The following is a 27,664-nucleotide window of genomic DNA, read 5'->3' on the forward strand; positions in this document are numbered from 1 at the left end:
CATGTCCTGCCATCTCATATCTTATGTATTCTCTTTTACTAAGAAAATATAAAGGTAAACTAGCAAATGCACCTGTTTTAACAAATTTGGCTAGTCTTTCAAGGATACTGTATGAAAGATGGATTTATACTGTTTTGGCAAGAGAGCATTTCATGTAGATAAGTGGGATAGTCATACAAAATATAACTTGAACTCCTCATGATGAACCCAGTATAAATGCTGTTATCACCACAGCTAGAAATAACTTCCAGAGTATTGGAGAAAACATGTATCCCAATGAACCATTAATAACTGAAACATTAATTTTATTATCTCTGGAAAAATCAAAAACATATTTTATGCATATGTATTTTACAAGAGAAGGAGAGAAAGAGTACAGGAGAAAGGCAGTGAGAAATGACAGAGATAATGAGAGACAGAAAATGAGAGAATATTTTTCCTGGGAAACCTCTGTTATCTTATTAAATAACCTTAATGTTCTTCCTCACATGAGTTAGAGAGGATAAATCAGCAAACAATCGGCTCTGTAATGTGGTCCAAACATTCAGTTCCTTTTTCACTAATGCACATAATTCTTGGAAAATTAGTGTGTTAAAAATATCAAACTCTCTCAGATCATTTTTCAATGAATAAAAACAAATAGTTAGCTAAAATAGTTTTGGCCTTTTACTGAAACTATTCATGATTTCATTTGTATAATAAAGTACTTCTACAAAGATCTTACTTTAAAATATACTTATTCTGGTATGTAGAAAATAGCAACTGATTTAGGATTTCTTAAATATATATAAACATAAATTAGTATTTAAGGACCAAGTAGCTGAGGAACATAAAACAACCTTTTTTTTTTAGACTTTTTTTCAGACATTTCCTCTCATCTCTACATGTTAAGAGTTTTCTGCATTAGAATGGGAGGTAGGTGATTTGACTCAGTATTTATCTAACTATATTTAGTACTGTAAATATGCAATGAACATTATGGCCAGGTACGTGTGTCTTCATTCCTCAAAATCCTAATGTGTGTTTGTGTGTGTGTGTGTGTGTGTGTATGTGTGCATGTTTAAATACATATATACATAAATATATACACACATACAGTTTGCCTACTTATATGTATATGTTTGAAAATGTAATTTAAATATTTCTTCTAAGTTTATAATTATATGACTACAACATGAGTAGAAAAGACTGAAAATTTTGAAGTGAAGAATGAAGAGAAAAATATGATGAAGAGTTTTAATTTAGCCAGAAATCACACATATTTACTGATCGTTCAAAGAAGTTAACTTGGAAGAATTCATTCCTAATACTTCCAGTTAGAAAGCACAAAGGTATCATCTGTGGTCCAAAGGACATTATCTAAAATTAACTCCTAAAATGTAACACCAAAAATGATTAGGTTGCTTAGGACTTTTTGGCAAATCTACTCAAATCCATTTTGTCATTTTAATGCTTTTATTAGTAGTAATTAGGATGAGTTTTTTACATGCATTAGATCATTCCACCAAGTTAATTTTAGAATGTGAAGTAAGAAGGTATTGTGAATTATGAAATACATCTGAACTTCTATGGAAGAAAAAAAATACTTTGACAGGGATCAAATACAAAAGAATAGTTATAAATGTCTAAGAGAGTTACATTTAATAGAATATTTATACACTGAGAAAAGTAACTTGTATGAATGACACAGCACCTGCATTGATCCCTTTATTTAATATGCATTTATTAACTACAACTCTGTGCCAGGAACGGAGTTAGATTCCAGAGACCAAAAAGCAAGATAGAGTCCTTGCCTCCAGTATCTGACTGGTTTAGTTGAGAAAGCAGACAAAATAACACACAGTTCAGGTCACAATAGAAAGTTCTCTGGGAGCAGTTGATGCAGATTAAATTGAGGAGTATATCGAAGTAAGTTAATTCTCTGATGAACTGGGAACAGGATGTGAGCGAAGGATTAATATATAAGAAGAAGGGTGAATAAAGGATACCAGGAAAGTGATTAGATCAGAAATTCTGGACAGTGTGAAATAATGCATTGTCAGAAGAGAAGGGACAGTGCTATTCATCATATTATGGAATAGAAGTCAGTGAGCAAGTTTGAGAAAGGGGAAAAAATAGTTTCATATTAGACATGCAAAATTTGAGACATCTACAGGATACTAACCTGGAAATGTTGTCTAGAAGTTGTAAAAATCTATATGGGACTGCAGAAAGAAATTTGAGATGGAAGGCAATATTCAGAAACAATCCAAATATATTTTGATGATCAAAATCAAGAAAGGAAGTAAGAAGAGGGAACATACAATAAAGGTTAAAAGGGTTGTGATGGGATACAGCAGACAAAGATTTTCTCTTTTTTGGGATTAAAACCTTGAGCAAATTATTTAAATCGTCTGATCATGAGCTTCCTTATCTGTAAATGGAGAAAATGCCCAAGTGATAAGTTTGTTGTATTTTGACCTACCTATTCCTGACCTATGCCCAACAAATCACCATTATTTTATTATTATAAAGTTAAGGAAGCATATATGCATGAAACAGAGTTCTGAATATGAAATTCTAGGAAGATATAATTTTCAAGGGATGAACCAGGAAGGATGTATCCAGTTACATAAGCAGCAACTGTAGAAATTGGATACAATTATTTCCTAATATCCAAGGGAGAGGAGACTTTTAAAAATAAACAGGGCTTTATTTAACATCTAGAAGTTTATTATTGACAATAGCAGTCTCCATAGAGAGTCTCCCAACTACACTGAAGAGGAAATGGAAAAGTGGAAAAATAGTTCACACAGGCATTGCTTAATTATTTAAAGTTCTGCCAAAATATTAAGTTAATAACTTCCTTTATAACACACACAAGAAAACGTGGAATTGTACATGAACAATAATATGGAAAATCATTTGATCTAAATGAAAAGTCATGCTTCAAAGAGTGATAGGCAAAGAGATTTTCTGTAGTTTAAATGGTTGTTTTGAGAAGATAATTAGCTATTAATTTTGAAGCAGATACTGATGCTTCTACAGTGTATTTGTGCTTACAGTTTAAAGATGGTCAATGATATCACTAGAGCTCCCATTGTCGATGGTATATATTGGTAAGTATTCCATAAAAATTATGTATTCATAATCAATTATTTCTGAGAAAATAGAAACTCAGACCTGAATTTTTCATTTAATATTTGTATTGATTTTTTAGCTACTTTTTGTTTAAAAGTTTTATTACAAAATAAGAAAACTATTACAAACAAATATTTATAAACTATATGTTTATTTTTTTTAACATTTATTCATTTTTGAGAGACACAGAGAGACAGGGCATGAGCATGGGAGGGACAGAGAGAGAGGGAGACACAGAATCTGAAGCAGACTCCAAACTCTGAGCTAACAGCACAGAGCTTGACCAAGGGCTTGAACCCATGAAATGGGAGATCATGACCTCAGCCAAAGTCTGACGCTTAACTGACTGAGCCACCCAGGTGCCCCCAGACTACATATTTAGTTAAAGAAAATACTGAAGAAGAGTATTCAAACTATTCACTAAAATTCTTGGCAGGGCTGCTCAACTTCTCTTCTTCACATTTATTTAATACACATCTAACCAATGATTTCCCCCAATTTCCACTGACATTGCTGATTGGTACATTTCTTCTCCTTTGCATCTCACAAGGGAATAGGAGGCAGTGGCCAAGGCATAAGGGGCTGGTAGACCAGTTAGCCAACAGGGTGTTTACTGAACATTTAATTTTATTTTTGAACTCACTGCATACTGTACTTCAGAAGAAATTGTTGCTTGTCTTTGTGTGTGGGAAAGACCAGGAAAAGAGAGGGTTTTTTTTTTTTTTTCTGGTAATGTTTCAGACGTAATGATTACATACTGAAGCGTGAGCACCATTCACTGGACAGGTATGTATCTTTTACCCTACTAGAGGAAAACATGGCAGAGACTGGATATACAGTAGAGCTCCCAAACTCATCATCATCAGAGTTTACTATAATGTACTGATTAATGATAATATTTAAATTAAAAATGCAAAATTCCCGGGCAAATACTAAATTGGGATGGATGCTGGAAAACCAGGAATAGACCAGAAGAGTCCTGGGTAAATCTAATTATTATACTCACTATAACTGTAGGACCCTATGTGATTTGGCCCCTCAGTAACATTTTCCTATGCTATTTCTATCCTTTCTGGTTCAGCCACCATGGCCATCTTGCTAATCTCCCCCAAGCATGTCAATACTGTCCTGATGCTCTTCTCCTTGGTCCTCCCTCTACCTTAAATGATCTTCTATGAGATGGCCAAATGGCTTGCTCCTTCATCTCCTTCATGTCTATACTCGGTGACTTCTTCCCTGCTCAGCTTATATAAAAGAACAGACCACTCACTACCCATGTATATTCCCTTTACTTTCTCTGCTGACGTAATGTATATTTTGCTAGTTTAATTTGTCTTCCTTCACTGAAACATAAAGCCATGTGAGTAGAAACTGTTATCTCTTTGCTCAAACTGCAATGGCACTTCTAAGACTTGTTCCTCACATCTGTTAGCCATTTAATAAATATATACTGAATCAATTTATGTCACTATCATTGTTGTGATTAGTGAGCTATATTTTACTTTTTACTTAGCTGTTGCATCGTTATTCTATTTTTGGTATGGATTACACTGCCAAATGTTATTCCTTTTAATTAAATTATAGGACTAAGCTATATGATCATCACTCTTAAAAGATTCTGACATAAATATCTACTAAGAGTTATCTCATTTTCACTCATTAGTAGGGACGTGTCCTTTAACTGCCTGGGGTGGATGGGAAAAGTTGTACCAGAAAAGACACTGGGCAGGTTAGCAAATTGTGAATACTCAAATAAACTAGTTTGGTAATTATTAGAAACTTTTCTTTCATGGGATAAAATAAAAAACAGGTTAAGGCATATAGATAAATGAATTGGTTATTTCTAACAGCCAATTCATGTGAAACTGTTCTTTTTAGAGTGTTCAAGGAATTTAGAATCACATGGGTCTCTAGTATAACTGCTATTCAGCCAACGAGTATTGCTTTATTTGTGAGATGAATAACAAAAGTTCAGTATTTTCAACATCTTTCAAGTCATAATTCATTTGCTGATATATGTGGAAAGTGACTATAAAGTTGTAATACCCCAAATTGGGGAGTTCTTCTTTAAGGCAGGTAATTATATGACTTTGTTAATTGTAGGAGCACATTGTTTTGTTACCTTTACTACCCATAGATTTTTAATAAAAAATCGACTTCAAACTCATTTACTCTAGTGATAAAGACAGCATTAAGCTCACACATTTAATTGATGGGTTGTAGCTCACAAAATCATCATAAAATAGGGTTAATCATAAGAATTGGAAGGGTGAGAGAAGGGCTTTATTTTTACTTTGCCAACAATTTTTTACAACCAGCAACATTATTTTTCTGGATATTTCCAGTAGAGTTGGATTGAATTTTTATGATCTTTTTCTCAGCCTTCTGAGGATTTTTGTTTAGCTCCCTGACATAACAAGGTTTCATAACAAGAGACATATGTAGTAGGTCATTGGTTCTGATTCAAGATGGATTTTATTTACATAAAATATGGTAGAAATTTTGTTATATAAAATTATATCTTAAATTATGAAAGTAGTAAATACAATTCGTGGAATCTGTTAATCTTTCCTAAGTTACACATTTATTGTAATAGGAAAATATATTAAAATTTTTCACTATGCAAGTATGCATACTTGGAATATGAGAATCTGTAGACTGTTAACTTTTACTTTTAATATTGTATATGTTTTGCATTTAGTTCAGGTAGGTGAAACCAAACATTTCTATATATAGCACTTTCATAAAAAAATCATTATACCTAATTATTCTAACAATCTGGAAAATAATTTACATGATTTTAAAAGATTTATCTTCTATTTTATTTCATTTCAATAAATACTTGATTTTTTTCCTAGAATATTTTAGGGATGATATGAGACAAAAATAAACCATTTGTACTTTCACAAAGCTTTAGAGTTATAAAGGAAAAACCCATGTCACAAGTACACAAAAACTTGATATTGACTTTATATAGGCCACATTAGCATATGCAGTTGTTGTAACAGCTCAAGATGAGCATATTTATTTCAGTGTTGTGAAGGAAAAAAACACCTCCTCATTCTCTGACCAGAAAGCAATATATATAGTGTATATTTCATCTTTTCCAACTAGTTTACACCTGCAAATAATGTTTTCAATCAGATAACAACATGCATTATCAGGAAGAAACCTTTTTTATGACATAGATACTAATTTTAGAGACCACTAATAGAATAGAATCAGAGAGAATTTATATAAGGAGATATAATGGAAACAAACAAATATCCACTTCTGTCTTGAAAACAATTTAAGATAAAAAGGGAAATGTCCAAAGAGTTTGATATTTACTAAATAACTCACACTAAGGATTAGCAGAGCTCCAATACATCAAGAAAAGTTTCAACTCTATAAACGAAGTTTTAGAAAAGAAAAAATAAATAAAGATAGGATGAGAGAAGAGATGCATACATAAAGATTTTACAGACTGGTGTGGTAAGGAGGAAAAAATGGGGAAGAAAGGGAATTAAAAGAATGAATAACTGCAAGCTCATGGTGGCAGACAAAATAAATTTATTTTAAGTACATCTATGATACCAGTTGGAAAGTAATGCACCAAAAACAAAGTTGAGGCAAAATCAAAAGGAATATTAGATTAGTAGAGAGACCTTACAGAATGGAACAGTTCCCAACGTAAAACAGTAAAAGGGAACCTCTGCAAAAGCAGCTCTGGTAACAAAGCCATGATCAGGGATAGCACAGCTAGAAATAGGAGGGGCAGGAGTTACAACAAGTGAGCAGGTCAGTCATAGCCTGCTCAGCGTCCCCATCAAGAGCAGTTACCAGTGGCATTTGCCTCCAGGATAATAACAGAGAAACAGTTCTTCCATGGAAGTACTGGTCTGCCACTGAGGACACAGTGCGGGCATTGGTATGTATAGAAACAGAGCGTTCTCAAAAGTGATCCAAAAGAAACTAGAAATTCAATGCAATTTCATTCAAACCTTTTTATTTTATTTTATTTTTTAAAAAATTTTTAAATATTTATTTTTGAGAGAGAGAGAGAGCAGAAGAGGGGCAGAGAGAGAGAGGGAGCCACAGAATCCAAAGCAGGCTCCAGGCTCTGAGCTGTCAGCACAGAGCCCAACACAGGGCTTGAACCCTTGAACCATGAGATCATGACCTGAGCCAAAGTCAGATGCTTAACTGACTGAGCCACTCAGGTGCCCTTATTTTTATTTTTATTTTTTTTACTTGAGGCAATAACTAGGAAGAGTAAATGTCACTAAATTTTGAGAGAATATTTAGGGAGATAGAGTATATAAAATGTTCTATCCTTAGCATCAAAACACCAACAAAGCAGAGCAAAGGGCAGCAATACTCTAACATATATATTATTTCATCATATGTGAAATTATGTCAAAGCAGTGGTGAAAGAGTTGGACTAATGAACAGCTTTGGTTGAGACAATTACATTTCATTTTGAGGTGGAAAATGTGCTCCATGTCTATATAATCCATATCTTTCAATGCATTTCTAAGAGAAAATTCAATCTTTAAAGATTAAAGGTCAGAACCTTAAACAAAATGTAAAAGTAATAAAAGAAGATATACAGGAACATTTCATAATCTCAACTTGAGGAAAGAGTTTTCTAAAGCTTATAAAATAGAGACATCGTTCTGCATAGAATTAGTAGATAAAATTTTGAATATTTATATGGACAAAAAAAAGAAGAAAATAAAAAAAATTGAAAGCACACAGAGTAAACTAGAAGAAAGCATCTGCAACACATATAAAATGATGGTGTTAATATTTATGCAATGAGATCTTAAAATGAACGTAAAAAAGACAAATAAATCAAAAGGAAAATGGGCAAATAAAAGAGCATATGCTTTACACAAGAAATATAACACTTTGGTATACATAAGAAAAAAAAAAAAACTTGTTTGGAGCATCTGTTCTTTTGGCCTTATTTGATTATGGGGAAACATACTGCTGGGAATGGTTTTGGTAGATACACCAAACAAGGAAACCGACTGTATTGAATCAAACAATAGGCATGTGACCAAAGCCAGGCCAATGAGACAATTTTTCTCTGAAATTTGAACTTGAACTTTGATCTAAAGAGATAATTATGGGGGCGCCTGGGTGGCTCAGTCGGTTAAAGCATCCGACTTCGGCTCAGGTCACGATCTCGCGGTCCGTGAGTTCGAGCCCCGCGTCAGGCTCTGGGCTGATGGCTCAGAGCCTGGAGCCTGCTTCCGATTCTGTGTCTCCCTCTCTCTCTGCCCCTCCCCCGTTCATGCTCTGTCTCTCTCTGTCTCAAAAATAAATAAATAAATGTTAAAAAAAAAATTAAAGAGATAATTATGGGTTACTGATTCATCCATATGCGACAACTTGCAAACACGGTAATGCACAAGGCTTATTACTAAGAATGTACTACTATTATAATTTAATTGGGAAATTACCCCAATTGTACCATATCAGTCTGGACTATAATACCTATTATACAGCAACTGATCTATTTATTCAATGATTCTCCATGCTGCCTGCAAAGAATCAACTGGGGAGATTTTAAGAGATTCAAATGCTTGATATCACCCCCAGATAATCAGAATCTGCCTAAACTCTGCACCACTCTAAAGGAGTGTCCCATATCTGTGTCCTCATAGGGATTCTGTTTAAGTGGGCCCCAGGCTGGGTGTGGAGCCCAACATGGGGCTTGAACTCACAACCCTGAGATCAAAACATGAGCTGAGATCAAGAGTTGGACAGTTAACCAACTCAGCCACCCAGGCACTGCCTCAACACCCCCCGCCCCCCACCCCCCGCCTTCAGAGGCATGTTTTTAATTCTCATTCTTTAAGGATAAAATAAACTGGTTTGCCAGGGCCTCTCCATGATATATCAGAAGTAACATGAAGTAGACTCCTGTGGAAGGGGGAATAATCTGGGAACAGAAAAGAAAGCCAGCTGACCAGAGGGCAGTATTTTAAACAATAAAATTTGTTGTCTACCTTTTCTGGACAGAATGTTGACCAAAGTTTATGAAATACAACAATTCAACAGCCCTGCTGATAAGATGTCTTACATGATAAAGGACTTGGAAAGGATAATAATGGAGAATTAGTAATGCAAGAAAACTTATATAAGTGAACTTCTCAGAATGAACCCATAGTTGGGACTTTAAATGACCCAAAGGAATCTTAGTTATTCCCAATGAGTATGCAGAAAAAGATTCATGTTCATGTTGGTAGAAGTGGAGGTGATGGAAGAGATAAACAACATTAATTTATCTTAAACAAGAAGGGTAGTTAGACTCAGGAGGGCTAAGTTGTCATCAAAGAAACCGATGAGTGAATTCCAATGTGTTGATTTACTTCAATGGACTCAAACAACTACTTAGGAGTAGCCTAAATTCATCTGACTCCTTCCATAATGGTACTGCAGCCTTTTGCCTACTGTACTAGACATTTATTCTAGCAACTGGATTTACTTTTCCTTCCCATTATGTTTCTGTCAATGGTTATAGCGATTGAGTTACTGAATGCCTCACACACTACCATAGTGTGTCACATACTGCTATCTCCTCTCAAAAAATTCCTTTCACAGAGAAAGAGGAAAGACTGTAGGCTGATGCCCCTAAGACTTGAAATCCTTATCTTGTGTTTTATTGGGCAGAAGCAGTTGGTCAACAGAACAGTGAAATATCCTACTAAAGACTCAGTCACTGAATCAGTGGGGACACTTAAATGGTGTACTAGAAACTGATGTAGCACATGGTCTAAACTATATGACAATGCTTACTCATGTTGCAAAAAAAAACATGGTCTGGGGCCAAAGGGTGATTAAACTTAAGTGATTAAACCTACGTGATTAAACTTACAATTATATTTAAGACTCACTGTGATGGTTAATTTTATGGTCAACTTGGTTGGGCCATGGGGTACTCAGATAGTTTATCAAACATAATTCTGGATGTTTCTGTGAGAGAGTTTTGGATGAGCTTAATACTTAAACTGTAGACTATGTAAAGGAGATTGCCCTCCATAAGGTGGGTGGGCCTCATCCAATTAAGTAAAGGTCAAATTAGAATAAAAGGCAGAATAAAAGAGAGAACTCACCAGGCTGGTGGCCTTCAACCTAGGACATTGGCTCTTCCTGGTTCTAAAGCATCTTGCCAGCCTTTAGATTCAGACTGAAACATCAACTCTAGATTTTGTACTTGTCAGTCTCCCATGGCAGGTAAGCCAATTCCTTATAATAAATCTCTCTATATATAACCTATTGGTTCTGTCTCTGAAGAACACTGACTCGTACATACATTTTAAAAATTTTGCTTCCCATCCCCTTGGTTTTGAACTATCATCATGTAGATGTTCGTTTTTTTTTTTTTAATTTTTTTTTAACGTTTATTTATTTTGGGGACAGAGAGAGACAGAGCATGAACGGGGGAGGGGCAGAGAGAGAGGGAGACACAGAATCGGAAACAGGCTCCAGGCTCTGAGCCATCAGCCCAGAGCCCGACGCGGGGCTCGAACTCACGGACCGCGAGATCGTGACCTGAGCTGAAGTCGGACGTCCAACCGACTGAGCCACCCAGGCGCCCCCATGTAGATGTTTTAACACCTCAGCGAAGAATGCTGCCATATGAGACAATACAGTTTTCAGTGAATTAGAAGCTAAGATTGACACCTGAACATTTTGAGGCTTTTCACACCACTAGACAAACAAGCAAAAACAAAACAAAACAAAAAACAAACAAACAAACAAAAAAGATATGGTGTCAACTGATGTAGTTGACTCTGATTCTCAAGGAGAAATAGGTTTGTGGCTGCACAATGGGAATAGAGAGTACTAATAAGATCTCTCCTCTATCACTGGTTTGTCATGAAAGGCCAGGTTACATATAATAACAAATAACCCAAAATCTTAGAGACATCACCTTAAAGAGGCTTATTTATCCTCCATTCAATGGGGATCATGAGTAAGGTGATGTGTGTGTGTCTCCCTCTCTTCTTTCTCCCTCTTTTTACTCCGTGATACAAGCTAACAAAAGAGCCAATATCTAGAATACTGCTGGTTGCTCTGGCAAAGGAAAAGAAAGCTTGGAATATCTACTTTCTGCCCACAGTTTATTGTGAGAGACCCATATGGACATTCTAAATAGCAAGGGAAAAGGAAGTACACTAAAATCAATGCCTGGGAAGAAACCTGGAAATATTTGATAGCTAACATAAATACTGTCATATATCCCCATGTCTTTCAGTAAGGGTCAATGAAAGACTAATTCAGTCCTATAGAAACAATACTACCAATGTCTCAAAACTATAAGGGAAAAACAGGTAACTGCACTGGGTAAAAACATATAGGCAGAAAAAATGTTTTAAGTTTCAACTACAACTTTCAACCAGTTACAAAACCAGGGACAGAGACTTTACATGTGTCCCATTCCTTTTATTATTAAAAGCATCATTCCATTAAATTCATATTAAACATTTTAACTTTCCCCTTACATTTTTGTATGTTAAGTGCAAATGTAGAGAAAGAGAGGAGAAAATAGTCATCTCCACAGATGTTTCCAGCAAACCAGGATGGAGAGTGGGATATATGAGACTCTGCATTGTCTACATTTTAGGAGAATGTGTGTTTTCAGTTGTATATTTAGTAAAGGCAATATACTGAATGGCATAATTTTGTTTTTCAATAAATATGTTCACAAAAGAAGGGATATTGGACAACCCAATGACTGGATTGTGCTGAACACCTACTGCTTATTCCCTCTGAGAATTCACCTGTCATCCTCAGGTTATAGCATCCTCCTGTATCTTTGAGGGAATAAGCCATTTAGATAGAACCTTGACAGGGCTGTGAGTCAAGATGGCCCATCCTAAACAAGTCAAGGCTGTGCCTTGGGAAACAAGAGAAACCAATAAATATACTTCTCCATGGTATATGAATCTTGAGCAGAGATATAAGAATACCAAAAGCAACTGCAACCAATTCCTCTCAGCAATAATTCCCACGGACTTTGTCCTTTATCCATGCTTCTCCGTGCCCTCAAATTGTCCTGATCCCTATCTTTAACAAAACAGAGTTCTTTTATTTTTCAATTAATTCTAGGAGTAACTTCATTCTGTTGTTCATAGAAAAGCAATCTAATTAATGCCATGCCCAACTTTGTAATTGATCAAAGGCATGCAAATAAAAATTACACAAATATATCTTCACCTGTCACATTGGGCAAAAATAGAAATTACTGAAGATAGTCAATTTAAAGAACATGGTGGGAAATAAGCCTTATATACTACTTCTGGGATTATCATCCAATACAAGCTTTTTGTATAGAACCTTGGCAGAACCTTACACAATTAAAATGGAAAATATTCTCAACAAAGCAATTCTACCTACTATCAACCTATTCTATGAAAATATTTTAATATGCTTTCAAAAACATAAATAAACTGATAAATGTTAACCTAACATATTTGGTAATAATGTTAACATATTTGGTAATAAACATATTTGGTAATAATGTCAACTTAACATATTTGGTAATAAAAGCACAAACAATCTGAATGTTTATCAATAATGGGACAGTGAACAAAACTACGGAATACTGTACATCTCTTCAAAATAATGAAACTGATGAATATCTGTTCAACTTAAACAACATCCATCGTATGCTTTTGAGTAAAAAATAAGCAAGCTGCAGAGCAATAAAAGACCTATATTCAAGTTACATAAAAAATCTATTCATCTATACAACATATATGTGTATGAATACATTATATATATGAATATATTATATGTAAATACATCACATATATACATTAGGTTTTATGTTCCCATAAGAAGTTTTGGGAGGATACACACAATTTGAAGTGGTACTATGTGAGGAGTATTAGTGCTTGAAGTGGAGCCTTTAACATATTTTCTAAGTAATATTTATTGAGTGTAGATTTTCAGAAGTACATACATTATTTTTTATTTTTTCAATATATTAAAATAGAGTGCAGGATAATATGATGGCTAAAACTGAAAGAGTGAAAGGAAACATGTTGTACATGTTTAAAGTGGAATAGGAAAAAATGAAATGAGGAAACAAGGCTAAAATCATTATTATTGCAGTGCATTGATATGGAGCTTCAAACATGTAATTATTAACTAATTACTGTAAATAGTACTGATAATAAATAACATTAGTTGAGGATATATGTAGTAAGCCTAGTCTTATATGCTTCATAAGCATCATCCCATTTCACTTTATAATTATTCTATGAGGCAGGTACTCATTTTAGAGAAAAAGGCAATGAAGACACAGAGGTTTGTAATTAGCAGTCAGTGGGCATTGCATTTAATTATGAAATACGGGAAAATCCTGGACTTACTGATCTAGATAGAACTAAAGAGGTCCTGGAATGGCTAAATTTTTGAATACATCACTGCTTAATCTTGCAGAATAAGAGCTACTGCTTCAAAATTTAGAGAATATTGAAGAACGAGAAAAAGAGCCACCCTGACTAAGCTTCCTTGTTAATAGCAAGACTTTACTTTGCTTCGCTTTCTTTCGATTGGGACTTCCTGTATGTGGCTCAGGCAGCCAAAAATCTGATCATGATATTTTAGATCCTGGAGTCTGGATCTTGACAAAGACACTGTTCTGAACTAAATGCTTATGATGATCCTGCCTTTGACAGCAAGGAGGTTCTACAGATCACTGCTCAGCTGGCATTGGACAACAGGTAGCAGGGAGTGGAAGAAAGAGATGAATATATTAAGGGTGCCTGTGCTAATTAGCTGTGTATTATTTACCTTTATTTAACATAAGACACAACGGTATACATTTTCTTCTGAGCATTTAAAACCATCCAATTTCAATATTTGGTTTCTGGTTTCCGAGGAAAACCTGGAAGACTTATTCCGATCACACTGATGTATTTTTATTGCTGTTGTTCTTGTTTTTTTCAAAAGAAGCTCATGTAAGCGTTATAAAGCCTCTTACCACCTCATCTGGTCTAAGGTTTACTCTCATGTTGGGAGAGAAAACAGGTCAGTGGAAGTTACTAGTAAACTAGGCCAAATTAATGATGAGTGACTTCAGTGTATCAAAAGCACATGGCTCTGTTGGAAAAAATAAACGTATTTTACTACCCCTTACCTATGAATAAAGGATCTTGGAAAAGAGTGATAGTCACTAGATTTTGCAAGTGGTAAAGGAAACAATCATGTTATGATTTCTATTCTTTGTGAGCTAGCTTCTTCTTTATGGTAGATCTTCATTCGCTATGTAACAAGGAAAGGAAGAGGCAGTAGTTCTTCAGACAGATGGTCTGGATATTTAGGCAGCCAGCAAGCGAGTGTATGCGATTAGCGGTGATAGTAACAGTACTCCACGGTACTTAAAAGGGAAAAATATGTGCTGGAAACAGACTATTTTGAAAAATAGCATCTGCACTGCTTACTGTTATAGAGTTGATATTCAATGTTGTTGTTGTTGTTGTTGTTTTTTGTATACTAATCTGGCTGTGTATTCAAATAACACTGTCTCTAGGTACATCAGGCTGCATAATGTATTAATTACTATTAAACGAGTTAACGGTAACAATATTTTCCTTGGACTTACCCTGGCATTGGTCCGTTTCCAGAAAGACTGTAAACCTGACGAGGATTTAGTAGATACTGGAATTTTCTGTAAATTCTATAAAAAGGAAAATATGGAAAAAAAAAGACATTGAGTGACACTCCCCAATGTTTGAATAGTTATATAGATGGTTGTAACTAAATATATTTGAAAATTTTACATTAATAATATTAGACATACAGTTTTTTATAAGAACTTAGGGTTCTTTGAAAAGAGGCTTAGTAGCCAATATACAAGTAATATAGTTTATAATAGAAAGAATGATATTTGCATTCTAAATATGCATATGCATTTAGAATATTCTCCATCCTGCTTTTGAATATTATTTGGCTAATTAGATTTGAAATATATTTTTTAAGAATATCAGAATAAAATTACTAACATACCTTCTCCTAATGGAGCCCTATGAAATTTACAGGTTATTGGGCCAAGCTAATCAATATGAAAACTATCCCACATATAAAATGGGACTGGGCATGCTGTATGTGTATAGGTAATCAAAGAATGTGACCTCATCTGCTTAATTATGCAACATAAAGAATCATCTTGATCAGTCAGCTCACACAATTGCTAAACTGTTTCAACAAGCACATATTTTTTTTTGTTTATTTTTTAAATGTTTATTTATTTCTGAGAGACAGAGGGTGAGTGGTGGAGGACCAGAGAGAGAGGGAGACACAAAATCTGAAGCAGGCTCCAGGCTCCGAGCTGTTAGCACAGAGCTCAGTGCAGGGCTCAAACTCACAAACTGCGAGTTCATGAACTAGCCAAAGTCGGACGCTCAACCTACTGAGCCACCCGGATCCCCCTCAACAGGCACATATTAAATAATTTTTTTCTAAAAGAAATCAATCATCGTAAAACAAATGCAGTACAAATATTTCTAAGTAGATACACATCCCATATTGGTATTCTTAAATGAAATACTGAAATTGAAAGCATACATTTAGTTTTTTAAAGTTAGATTTCACATACATGGGAAAATTTTACCATATATTTTATAAACACATTCATACTATGTTTCCTGATAGAAACTCTTCAAATTCACTGTGTAATATCTGTTTTTATCACTCCACTCCTAAATCTGCAATAATCTCACATTCTAGATCTTGATTAATTACATGATCTAGTGTCTCAAGAAAGACCTTAAGATTCATTCTTGGTACTTCTGGTACTTCTTTTTCCCCAGCACCTGAACCCAATGAGAGAGCAATTTGGCACCTTCTATCAGTAATGTCAATCAAACCTGGTTTTTCTCTGTCACTACCTTAGCTCAAGATTGCAAGCTGTCTCACCAGCTCCATAAAATTCTTGCTTATCCATCCTTCTTACATAGCACTGGTTAAGTACAGTCATGTTGTTTCCATGATGAAAAGTTTCTGCAAGTGTCAAGTTATTTATAATACAGAATATTTTATTATATTTAAAATAGGTTACGCCTTACCTTTCCCCTCATTTCCCTGAAACTTTAATCTCAGTGATTATCTCCTCGTTCCCTAAAAAAAGGTTCTCCTTTTTTCACCTGGCAAACATCTACTATATCACCAGCAACTCAAAAGCTACTTCCTGTCCAAAGGAACTTCTCAGTCTTCAGAGATAGTTATTTCTCCCTTTGAACTTCAACAGCATTTTTATTTTAAACATTTTTAGGTGGTCATTCATCTTGGGGTACTGCAGTTTATCTGTTTGTGCCTGCCTCCTTACGTGGCTATATTGTGGGTCTTTTCTCCCCACTTCCTAGTAGAGTTTGGATTCACTAAGGTTTTGTTGTTTGAATGAATGAATGAATGGTATGTGAACATTTTCACACCTGTTGACTGGTATGGAACACTTTGTGTAAATATATAATTTTGTAACCTTTTGCGAGTTATCTAACATATCAAAGTTAAAAACCAATTATTTTTAAAGGAAACCCTGAATGGAAGATCATTATTTCTGAAAGATGATTCTTCTTCATTCACAAAAATTAGGAGCATTGCAGTATCATCCCTCCTGCCATTAAGTTTAATTTACTTCTGACTTTAGTCTATCTATGTAGTTTTTTTCTTAATGGGATAAAGGGGAGTCAGATATTCTCTTAAGGTCATCATGCATGATCCATATTCTCCTAATTTGAAAGGAATGCTTTCCCTTTGAAAATATACCTTTTCTTTCTTTCTCTTCATACTTCATTTATCTCTACTTTCCAACATGAATTTAACGCTTACCTAATTCCATATAAAGAGTTTTTTTTTTTTTTTGCAAACATCCATAATATATAAAGCTGACAGACAGTATGTAGTAAAGGAGAAAATAATTTTAGTTAATTATTTAATTGCGATTTTGTATCTCTAAAAGTGAGGTAACTGTTCTCTTTAATGAATCCACTTTTAATTATGAAGCCACTAGTAATTGAAAATAATTTCTATCATGTTTAGCAGAGTAAAAAAATATACAACTACATGTTGATAAAGGAAACAAAACTTTCTAAGCAGAAATAATATTTTGTTGATTGGAAAAAGAATAGCACTCTTCTTTTCACTAAAATAAAGCTGGAAAGTTATATGGCAAGAAAAGAAATTATAAAATTCCATTTACCATGAAAACAATTCCACTTACCATGAGAATCACAATGCAAATTTCTGTTTTATTATCATAGTGTTTGTATGGATGCTTTCATCTCATTTTTTTGTTGAGATAAGTAAAGACTTCTGGAAATTATAGCAGACGCAACTGCATTTTTGTTTATGACGTGCCTTTTTATAAGGACATAAGATTTACTCTTCAATGGGATTTTCAGATATTTATTAATTATTATGATTTAATCATTAATGTATTACAAAAATGAAACTTCTGCATTGTCTGCCAGAATGCTGAGACACCCGATAATGAACCTTATTATAATTCAGATTATAATTCAGATTGTTTTCCTTAAGGATATATGGCATCACGTACTACAAAAACTCACATGTAGAAAATCATTCTAATACAATTTATCTAGAAGCTGAATATAAATTCTGTTCCTCACTACTTAGTGATGATTTACCTGAAGTCACCTTGTTGACCACTTAGAGAACCAATTTTCATTCAACACTATTTATGGAGCCATGTTGTATGCAAAGCTCTTTGTTAAGGGCTAGGGGTGATAGGGTAGAGAGAACTCAGATACCCAAGATTGATAATAAAAATATTTATAAAAAGCCATTATTATATTAATTTGAACTATATAAGAATAAGGAGAGATCATATCAATATATTACACATCGACTCTAGAATGATTTATTTCACATTAAAATTCGCAAACCATAGTGAATAATGCTTTAAAATGTCTTTACACTGTAATTCTATGGGGCACTTTGGTGGCATAGTCCGTTAAGCGTTCGACTTCAGCTCAGGTCATGATCTCACGGTTCATGGGTTCCAGCCCCGCATCAGGCTCTCTGCTGACAGCTCAGAGCCTGGAGCATGCTTCGGATTCTGTGTCTCCCTCTCTCTCTGCCCTTCCCCCGCTCATACTCTGTCTTTCTCTCTCTCAAAATTGAATAAACATTAAAAAAATTAAAAATAGATAAAAGTAAATAAAATGTCTTTACACTCCAATTCTAGTTTATCTTTTACATACATATGACATAGAAAAGGAACCTGATTTTTAAAAACATACCTTTCTCCTTGTTTTCCACCACTTTTGGGGTTCACAAAAACTAGAAGTGGATGAGTACCAGGAACAGGAGTAATCTAGAAGAAATGTGGATAGATGGTCAAATTATTCGCATTATGTATGAAAAGGATATGTAATTTCCTTTTATGTAATTACAATATGTAATTTCTATTTCATGAAATATCAATTAGCAATTTTAAGAATATGGCTCTTCAGTTATGTAATTTGGGTGGATAGATAGATCTGTTTAACAACTCAATTGAACCCTATGTTTTTACTATATCAAACAGGCATATCCACACCACAGAGACAGGTAAGGTCCAGCTAGGTATAGGGCAGAGAGGAAAGTAGCTATGAAGAAGGAATGGTGATTGAATAGCCATGAGATGAAAACAAAAGGTACAATTTGCAGGACAGTGAGTAAACCAGACAGAATGAAACAGAAGATAGTGGGAGGAAAACGATTAGAAGAAAATAAAGGGATTAAATTATAGACAGGCCTGACTTTATAGATGACAGCTCCTTTAGAGGTTTGTGGCATGTGTGGAATCCATCTACCCAATCTCTTGCCAACTAGAATCTCAATAAGATGGTTTGAGGTCTCCTTCAGCCTAACCGCTCCCCTGTACACAATTTTTCCTCAATGTTTTCTTTCCCTGCCTGGGGAGTAGAAGATCAGTGAATCAAGTCTGTTTGCTAACCAGGAATCCGCAAACTGACTGTGCTCCTACTATCTACTGATACTGATTTCTTGGTTGAACAAGAAAATATTGCCTGTCCTAGTGCAGCTTATATTCTAGTCGAGACATAGACAATAAGCAAACAAATATGTAGTTAGCAGTAAAACATACCATGAAGAGAAATAAATCAAATAAAATGATAGCACTTTATTGGTGTGAAGGGGGTAAAGCTGTTTTTTGATAGGATGGTGAGGAAGAATTCTTGCATTTTGCCTGACTTCAGTGTTAATAGGTAGACTCTTAAATGCATGTGTTCCTATTCAATCTACCACTATAAAAATTCTGTCTAAATACAGTTTGACAAAAAATATTTAGTAACAAAATATGCAACTACTGGAGCCCTCTTAATATTAAATTGAAAAGTTCTTGATCAGTTTTACTTTTTGAAAGTAGATTCAGGCTATCCTTTATTGCTCTTTTTTTTCTATCTCAGAAGGTATTCTAAAATATGTAATGAGACACTTAAAAACAACCATTTTACCATATGATATCCTTTCTTCCTTTTTGTTCAAACGACAGAAATTAAAATATTCTTCTAATACACTTTCCTCCAATCTTAAGTGAACTGTAATTTTTCCAGTGATTATAGGCACTGGAAAAATGTTAAAATCTTCACATTAGTTACAGAAGGCTGAGTAAAATATTCTTAATTCTTCTACTCTTACTCAACTTGTCACTTTCATCTATTGTATCTGTCTCTGTTTTGCTTTCCTCTGTAAAGAGGACAAGGGTTCCTTGTTCCTGGTTTGGTTCTAATTTAGGTAGGAGATAAGACATATAAAGTGGATTTGTAGTAACTTTCCTGTAGCAAACGTGTTCAATCAATTAACATATAGACAGTGCCTCCTAGGTTGCAGTATGTGCTCTTCTCCCCTCATTTAAAAGCTAGAAAAAAGAAACTACACAAATACAACTTTATCTAAAGACTTATATTCAATTTGCTTTATTTTTTTATCCTATTATAGAATTAGAAAGAACTCCTGAAGTTTGCACATTCAAAAAAAGTAATGGTAACAGATGTGGATTTTTATTTTTGCACCTAATTTGAATTGTTACTTCTTATTTTTAAATAAGGGTGAGAATCTCAAGGTAAATAAAGGTTTTCAAGCACAACATTAAGTCTGAACCCAAACACTCATTAAGATGATCTTCTCCAAACTCAACATTCAGCTTACAATTCTATTAAAATAAATTAGATTATATTAAATTCACACTGGGTCAAATATTTACAATGTATTTTTAAATATGTTTTGAATGCCTTTCAGAAATACGTGTATAATGGAATATTTAAAGGCATCATAACCATTTATCAAATAAAGGTTAGTAGCAAGCTATAGAACAACTGTGTTCTAAGGTGCACATTATCACCATCAAATAAATATCCCGCTAGAATACAGTCTATAAGATCTCAAAATACAAAAAAAAAATGTAGATGTTATTTTTAGAGGTGGGTAAATGGATAAATAGGTCAAATGGATTAGAAAATAGAAGATAATTTAGATAAAGAACAAATTTAGAAGAACAGGGATGCTCTGTAAGCACAAAAGTCAAATATGCCAAATGGAAATACAGGAAGAATAAAATCACTTAGCAGTCTTTTCCTCGTATATATTCGTATCACAAAGTAGGCTTATGAAATAAGACTAAATACAAATAAAACACTGAAAACTTGAGATATCTATTTATAAGTTACCTGGCACTGTGGAACACGGCTTCTTCTTCTTCTTCTTTTTTTTTTTTTTTTAACATTTATTTATTTTTGAGACAGAGAGAGACAGAGCATGAACAGGGGAGGGGCAGAGAGAGAGGGAAACACAGAATCTGAAACAGGCTCCAGGCTCTGAGCGGTCAGCACAGAGCCCAACGCGGGGCTTGAACTCACGGACTACGAGATCATGACCTGAGCCGAAGTCGGCCGCTTAACCGACTGAGCCACCCAGGCGCCCCAGAACACGGCTTCTTTGATAATGATGTCAGATAAACTCCTGACGTAACACAATCTACATTTAAGGGATAATATGTGATTAAACACCAGCACCACAAAGACACTGGTGTGAAGGGATCATTTAATGGTGTTACACTGGAAAGGTCAAGGTTTTAAGCAAATCTAGCATGTTTTTCAAGCCCCTATTCAAAAAGCTTTAAAATCTGGCTACACTTTGTTACTATAAGAATACCAACCCACCAGAGTAAATTTGGGAGCCAGAAGACCAAAGATAGAATTCCTAAATTTGAGAGCACCAAAACTGTAGTCCTGCATGATCATTTTCAGGTCTGACATGTTAAAAATAACAACTACTTTGTGCACTAATACTCCTGGAAGAAGGAGCAGCATCTTACTGTCAAAGACTGCCACTGTCATTTACTTCTCCTACTTCTCTTCATCTTTATCGAAAGAGCCCTGGGCAAAATTTTGAAAGACTGGCCCTTCCCATCATACCTGTACCTTGGAAGCTATTGCTGCTGTTTGCAGAATTTAAATACATATTTCTTTTGAAGAGTTTTAGGAAGGTGTAACTTTTGGTGTCTTGCCATATAAGCATGCAAATAAATAGTCTAAGTAGAAAAAAATGTGTCTATGTTTCGTCTATAATTGGAAGTTGCTATGGATCGAATTGTGTTTCCCCCAATTTTATGTTGAAGCCCTACCCCACAGTGTGGTGGTATTTGGAGAGAACCTTTGGGATGCAAGGAAGGTTAGATGAGAGTGGGAGCTTCATGATGGAACTAGTACCCTTAAAAAAGGAAGATCTACCCCTGCCTCTGCACACACAAAGAGGTAACGTGAGGACAAAGGGAGATGGCAGCCACCAATAAACCAAGAAAAGAAGCCTCAGAATGAAATATAACTTGTCACCCTGATCTTGAACTGTTCAGCCTTTAGAACCGTGATAAATAAATGTCTCTTATTTAAGCCACCCATCTATGATACTTCATTACAGCAGCCCAAGGCGACTGATACAGAAGTGTTTTGTGGAAACTCAAGATACACTCTTTAAAAAGGAAGCGTAACAGCTTCTAGTCATCTTCCTCTGGATGCCAGCATGAAATGTGATATTCCAAGGACCAGCAGCCATCTTTGCTAATGAGGTGACCTTGATCATGCCACAGATGGAGGACAGGAAAGATAGAACCAGCCCTGATAAAAATGTGGAACTGTCTTATTAGCCATACTTCTGGAGATCCTCCTTCTAGACTTTATTTACAATAAAGAAAAATTAATGGTTAACTTCTCTAAACTACTGTTATGTTTTATTCGTTTTTGTTTTTGTTCTTTCTCCATTATGTGCTGCAGAACCTAATTGTCACTGGTATGAAAGATCCACAAGGGCACAGAATTGAATATAGATGGAACCAGGCATAGAAACTTCATACTTCATCAAACTTGTTAATATTTCTAGACCCTAAGTGAAGAACAGAGACTTGATATCAAAATTCTTGAAGAGAATCTGTATCTTATTTTATTTTACATTATGTTATTCTCCTTAGTGAGAATGGGGATACTCATTATCAGTTAATCCTTTTGTAACTTGAAGAGTATGAAATGAGGGAAAAAATACAGGTATTACTAGATGTGATATTTTAATTACTTAATCCGATCTATTTGATTCCACATTTTATTTTCCTGGGAGGTCAATATCAGGTAAGAACTAACTTATCAAATTCAGAATTCAGACTAGAGGAACTAATTTGTATTGAAATGTAAATCATATATACTTAAAATAATTTAAGCAGATTAAAAGAATACAAAGTTTTTCTTTGTTTCTGAAACTCAATACATCTGATTTTGATGAATAAAGTTTTATGGAGATACCTTACACTAATTTTGTATATTTTGAAGTGATATTTTTATTTTTATACTTTAAAATAATTCCAAATTTACAGAAAAATTAAAAGGACTATTCAAATAACATTTTTTCCTGAACCAATTGAGACTAAGTTGATAAGATGATATTTTATCACTCTTGTTTACGTTAGATTTGCCTTTACACAAGAACATGAACATAACACAACTGTCTGTCAAAAACGGGAAGTTAACACGATTCTGTACTAGCTGCTTTTGTTATAAAAGGCATTACTGGACAACTGGTAAAACCTGAATGGAATCCAAGAATTAGATAGCACTAATATATCAATCTTTAGTTTACTAATTCTCTTTGAACTATATCTAATATAGTTTTTAATGTCATGAATTTTCAATTTTTATTTCATACAAAATTTTAAAGATGTAAAATTCAGTTATTTTAATTCTTTAATTTTTTTAATGTTTATTCATTTTTGACAGAGAGAGAGTGAGTGAGGGGTGGGACAGAGAGAGAGGGAGACACAGAATCTGAACCAGGCTCTGAGGTGTCAGCACAGAGTGTGATGTGGGGCTTGAACCCAAGAACTGGGAGATCATGACCTGAGCCAAAGTCAGATGCTTAAGTGACTGAACCACCCAGGTGCCCCAAGTTATTTTACATACTGATTTACTACCATCCTAAAATATTGTACCCTTTTCTAACAAATTTTGGTGGAAGGGGAGGGAAAACCAAAATATACATACATAAAAAAATTGTCAGCCTAAACTGATTTGTTCTTGGAAGTAAATATTTCTATAGCATTTGCAGTAATCTTAAGTGGAAGAATAGATAAGACAGGTGAAAAGCCAGTTGCTCTGTTTGAAGCTCAGAAGAACCCTGACCCTATCCTCAGCCTTCCATTGTCCCACCATTGTGCTTGAGGCATCTCTCTACAGAACCCTGGGCTTTTCAGACAAGGTTTGAAGATACAATGCAGTAGGAAATATGGTATAACAAAGACAATATTTACAAAGGGAGGAAATGCTCAAGATAACTGAAATCTTGAAGAATGGTTATAAATTGGATAAAGGGCATTCCAGGATGTGAAAGTTTATACTGGATTCTTCTCCATAGAGAAGAGAGCTAATCCCATGAAATCTTACTCACATAATGGGGTCATTTCATATAGTAAATATTAAAGGGCATGACTTGACTCAGACTGGTTTTGTGTCCCAGTTTAATGACTCCTTTCTCTCTCTATTCTCCCTCTTGGTAATCTCATTTCATATTCATGGTTTTAAGTACCATCAATATGACTTTCACTTCCAAATGTGCATCTATCCTCTGCTCTGAATTCTAGATTCACTTATTTGCCTGCCGACTTAACATCTCCACTTAGATGTCCAACAGTATCAGAAATTTCTGTCTAAAACCTATTGACACAGACCCTTCTCCATGTAAGTCACTGGCAACTCCATCATTTCAGGTGAATGGGCCAGTCATCTAAAAGATGTACCTAATTTCTACTTCGTAATAAACCCTACACACATCTATCAGCATATCCTGTTGCCTGTGTCTTCAAAATATATGGAGAATCCATCTCTTCACCTCTCCTGCTCTACTCTGGACATACCTCTATCCTACAAACCCGAAATAGCTAGTTAAAATCTCCAACCTAGACTCTTTGGTCCCTAACATTCTCAACAAGAGTAAGCCTTTCAACTGTTAAGTCAAGATGATGTTCTATTTTTCCATCTCTCTCAGAGCGAAAGTCAGAATTCTTATACAGGCCTTGGGGGCTCTGTACGTCTAGCTCCTCTTGCTTCTCTAAAGTAGTCTTCACCAGTTTCCATGTTGCTCACCCTGCTCCAACCAGGCAGTTGTTCTTGTTGATTCTAGAACTTGCCAGACATGCACTTGCCTTAGGGCTGCCCATCTGCTGGATATCCACAGACTAAAGACCTCACCTAAGTCTTTACTCAAATATCACACTTTAATGAGGCCAAATCTGGCCATGTTACTTAATATTAGAGACAATTCTAACTCTCAGTCCTGACACTTCATATGGAACTCCATTTTTTCCATATTATTGATAAGCTAGCACATTACAACTATGGGAACAGGAACTCAGTTTAAAGGTTGTTGCATTACTTAAAGTGTAGAGTAATAATTCTGGACTTAGGGAGTTAAAATGACAATGAAGAGCTAATTATGGAAGAGCCAAGTGGCTTGAGGTTCCTAAAGTAGTCAAGGGGTGCGTGCGCATGTGCGTGCGCGGACACACACACACACACACAGTCCAATCAAATAACGGGAAATTAATTGTATACACACACTATAAAGTCATTTATACTACACATGGATGTGTGTGTATGTGTGTGTGTGTATGTGTGTGTGTGTGTGTGTGTGTGTGTGTGTGTGTATATATATATATATATATATGTTTACAGTCTTGGTAATGAAAAGAATGAGATACTGCAAATAAGAAAAACAATAGGGACAGGGAGAAGCCCTGTGGCAGGGGATGGCACTGGCTCAGTTTTACATGTTTAAATATAAAGGTTCCCTGTTCTTTCTAGTGTTAAGAGTATCACAAACTGGACTTTTTGGTTCTCAAGTGACCCTTTAATTTGGAAATTCTTCTCAGACAATAATTAGGGACAAGGAAACTTCAGTTGAATACAGTTTAAACCATGCTTCTGTTTCACTTATTTGTTCACATGTGAAGACTTACTGCATTTTTACATCTCGTGCGTGTTAGAAATTGTAGTTTCAATTACATTCGATCATATGTATTAAGTGTAAACCTATGGTATGAGCGATGACAAAGACAGAGTGCCTAACCACCTCTATTTGAAGTCCCCTAGGACCCGGGTTAATTAATGAGACTCATCCTAAGGTTATACATGATCTATTACTTCCTCTAATTAGAAATAATAATCCTGATCATTATGCTGGTTAGCTGGAAAGAAGTAAGATGAATGTGCTTAACTATGATTAATAGTCTTCTTTAAGCAGGGTAGATCTCTTCTGTCATGGACTTCTATGCAAACTGGCCTGCAACTCAATGCTTTTTCGTGATACACATTTTTTAAAACTCACAGAAAAATTAACTTTCTGGCATATCTTTTTATCTTTCCTGATAAAGAATAACCATGTTATTATTTTTAAGTTGATTCTTACAACAAAGTTTATTTTTCTACTTTGCATTAGCTATCCAATAATTTATTCTTTCATTTTTTTTCTATTTTCCCCCAAATTATGTGAATACCCATGTGTATTAATTTTAGTCCACACTGCTGAGGTGAAAGACTATTGCACATGATTTATATACCAACATTTAAAATTCAAAAAATTATTATGACAATAATTAAGGTATTTATTTACTCCTGTTTTATAAGGCTGGTGTCTACCCTGTCCTGACTAACAACTTTACCTGATAAATTCACACTCTAAAGAAAATTTAGAAAAGTTATTATCTGTTTTGTGAGATGCAATATGTCCACAGAGAAAGGCAGGTAGTCAGAACAAGTTGGTCAAGAAGTTAGCATTTATATACCTGTTAAACTTTGTTAACCAAGGAGGCCAGGTATCTTAGGAGTTAAACACATAAACTCTGAGTCAGACTGTCCTTATCAAACTTTGGCTTTACCACTGACTAAGTGGGAGGCCCTGGAAATAACTTTGCCTTTGAACATCAGTATCCTCATTTTGAAAGTCATGATAATAATGATGATATGCATTATATGTTTATTGCGAAAATTAAGGATAGTTATCTCATATGTTTATTGAGAAGATTCACTTAGTAGGCATAAGATATTATCACAGTGTCTACCATATACTGTTTGACAAATGGTGCACGTTTAACTTTCATGTTGAGAAGTATGTATCTAGCCATGTGTGAAATGTACTTGATTTTTAAATTAATTCTCCATTCTGATATTTTCATCACTGGAACCCAGAATGACTAAAGATGTAATTAATCAACATTTGCAGCTGGTGTATTAGATTTGTAAATGTTGATATTTTTCACAAAAATTTAATAGGATCACTTAAGTTTTTTTTTCTATCCAAGTAGACAGACTTCATATTTGAGTCTTTCAGTGAGATTGCTAAACATATAAAGATGACTACCAAAAAGTGTAGATCCTAATTTACTCTTTTAGTACTCTTTTAATACTCTTTTAATTTTACTCTTTTAATTTTTAAACTTTCTAACCAATGTAACAATTTCATCATTTAGAATTTCTTCTTTTTATATTTGAGTTTAATAACACTTAAAAAATTTCTGTTCACAATGTGTTTTATTAGATCAAAAACAAATCAGCAATCTGGTTATCAGTATTTAAGCAATTACTATTAAATTTTTAATGAGATCTTCAAAATAATGAAGAAACATGCATTGAGGCAACTACTATGTGCTCTGGACTGTGCTTCCAATATAGGGAAATATAAAACACATAATCCATAATATCATAGATAAAATAATTAATGAAAAGTGAAGATACAAAGTTCTGTATATTGAAGGCAAGAATGTGACAAAATATACTTTTGTTTGGTAAGTGGTTGGTAATTTTTTTTGGAGAACATGAAACTTGAAGCATATTGTTGTAAGAAAAGGAAATGAAAATTAGAAGAGAGAAATATATAGGTAAAAAAGCAAAAAAAAATGAATGCACAATGTCACAAAGATTTAGCCAACTTCACGTGTTGGTTGGAGTGAAAAATAAAGGCAAATAAATACAATCCACACAAT

General features: G+C 34.5%; 1 protein-coding gene across 1 annotated transcript in view; it reads right to left on the reverse strand.

The window, feature by feature from the left end:
• DGKB (diacylglycerol kinase beta) overlaps positions 1–27,664 on the reverse strand; it is a 718,768-nt gene that overhangs the window by 437,463 nt on the left and 253,641 nt on the right. Inside the window, exons 16-17 of the mRNA XM_049641565.1 lie at positions 18,387–18,460; positions 14,729–14,803 (exon numbers count right to left, since the gene is read on the reverse strand). Of these exons, the coding sequence (XP_049497522.1) occupies positions 14,729–14,803; positions 18,387–18,460 (149 nt within the window). The remainder of the gene's footprint in view (positions 1–14,728; positions 14,804–18,386; positions 18,461–27,664) is intronic.

The sequence above is a fragment of the Panthera uncia genome, chromosome A2 (assembly GCF_023721935.1).
Source record: "Panthera uncia isolate 11264 chromosome A2, Puncia_PCG_1.0, whole genome shotgun sequence".
Classification (NCBI taxonomy): domain Eukaryota; kingdom Metazoa; phylum Chordata; class Mammalia; order Carnivora; family Felidae; genus Panthera; species Panthera uncia.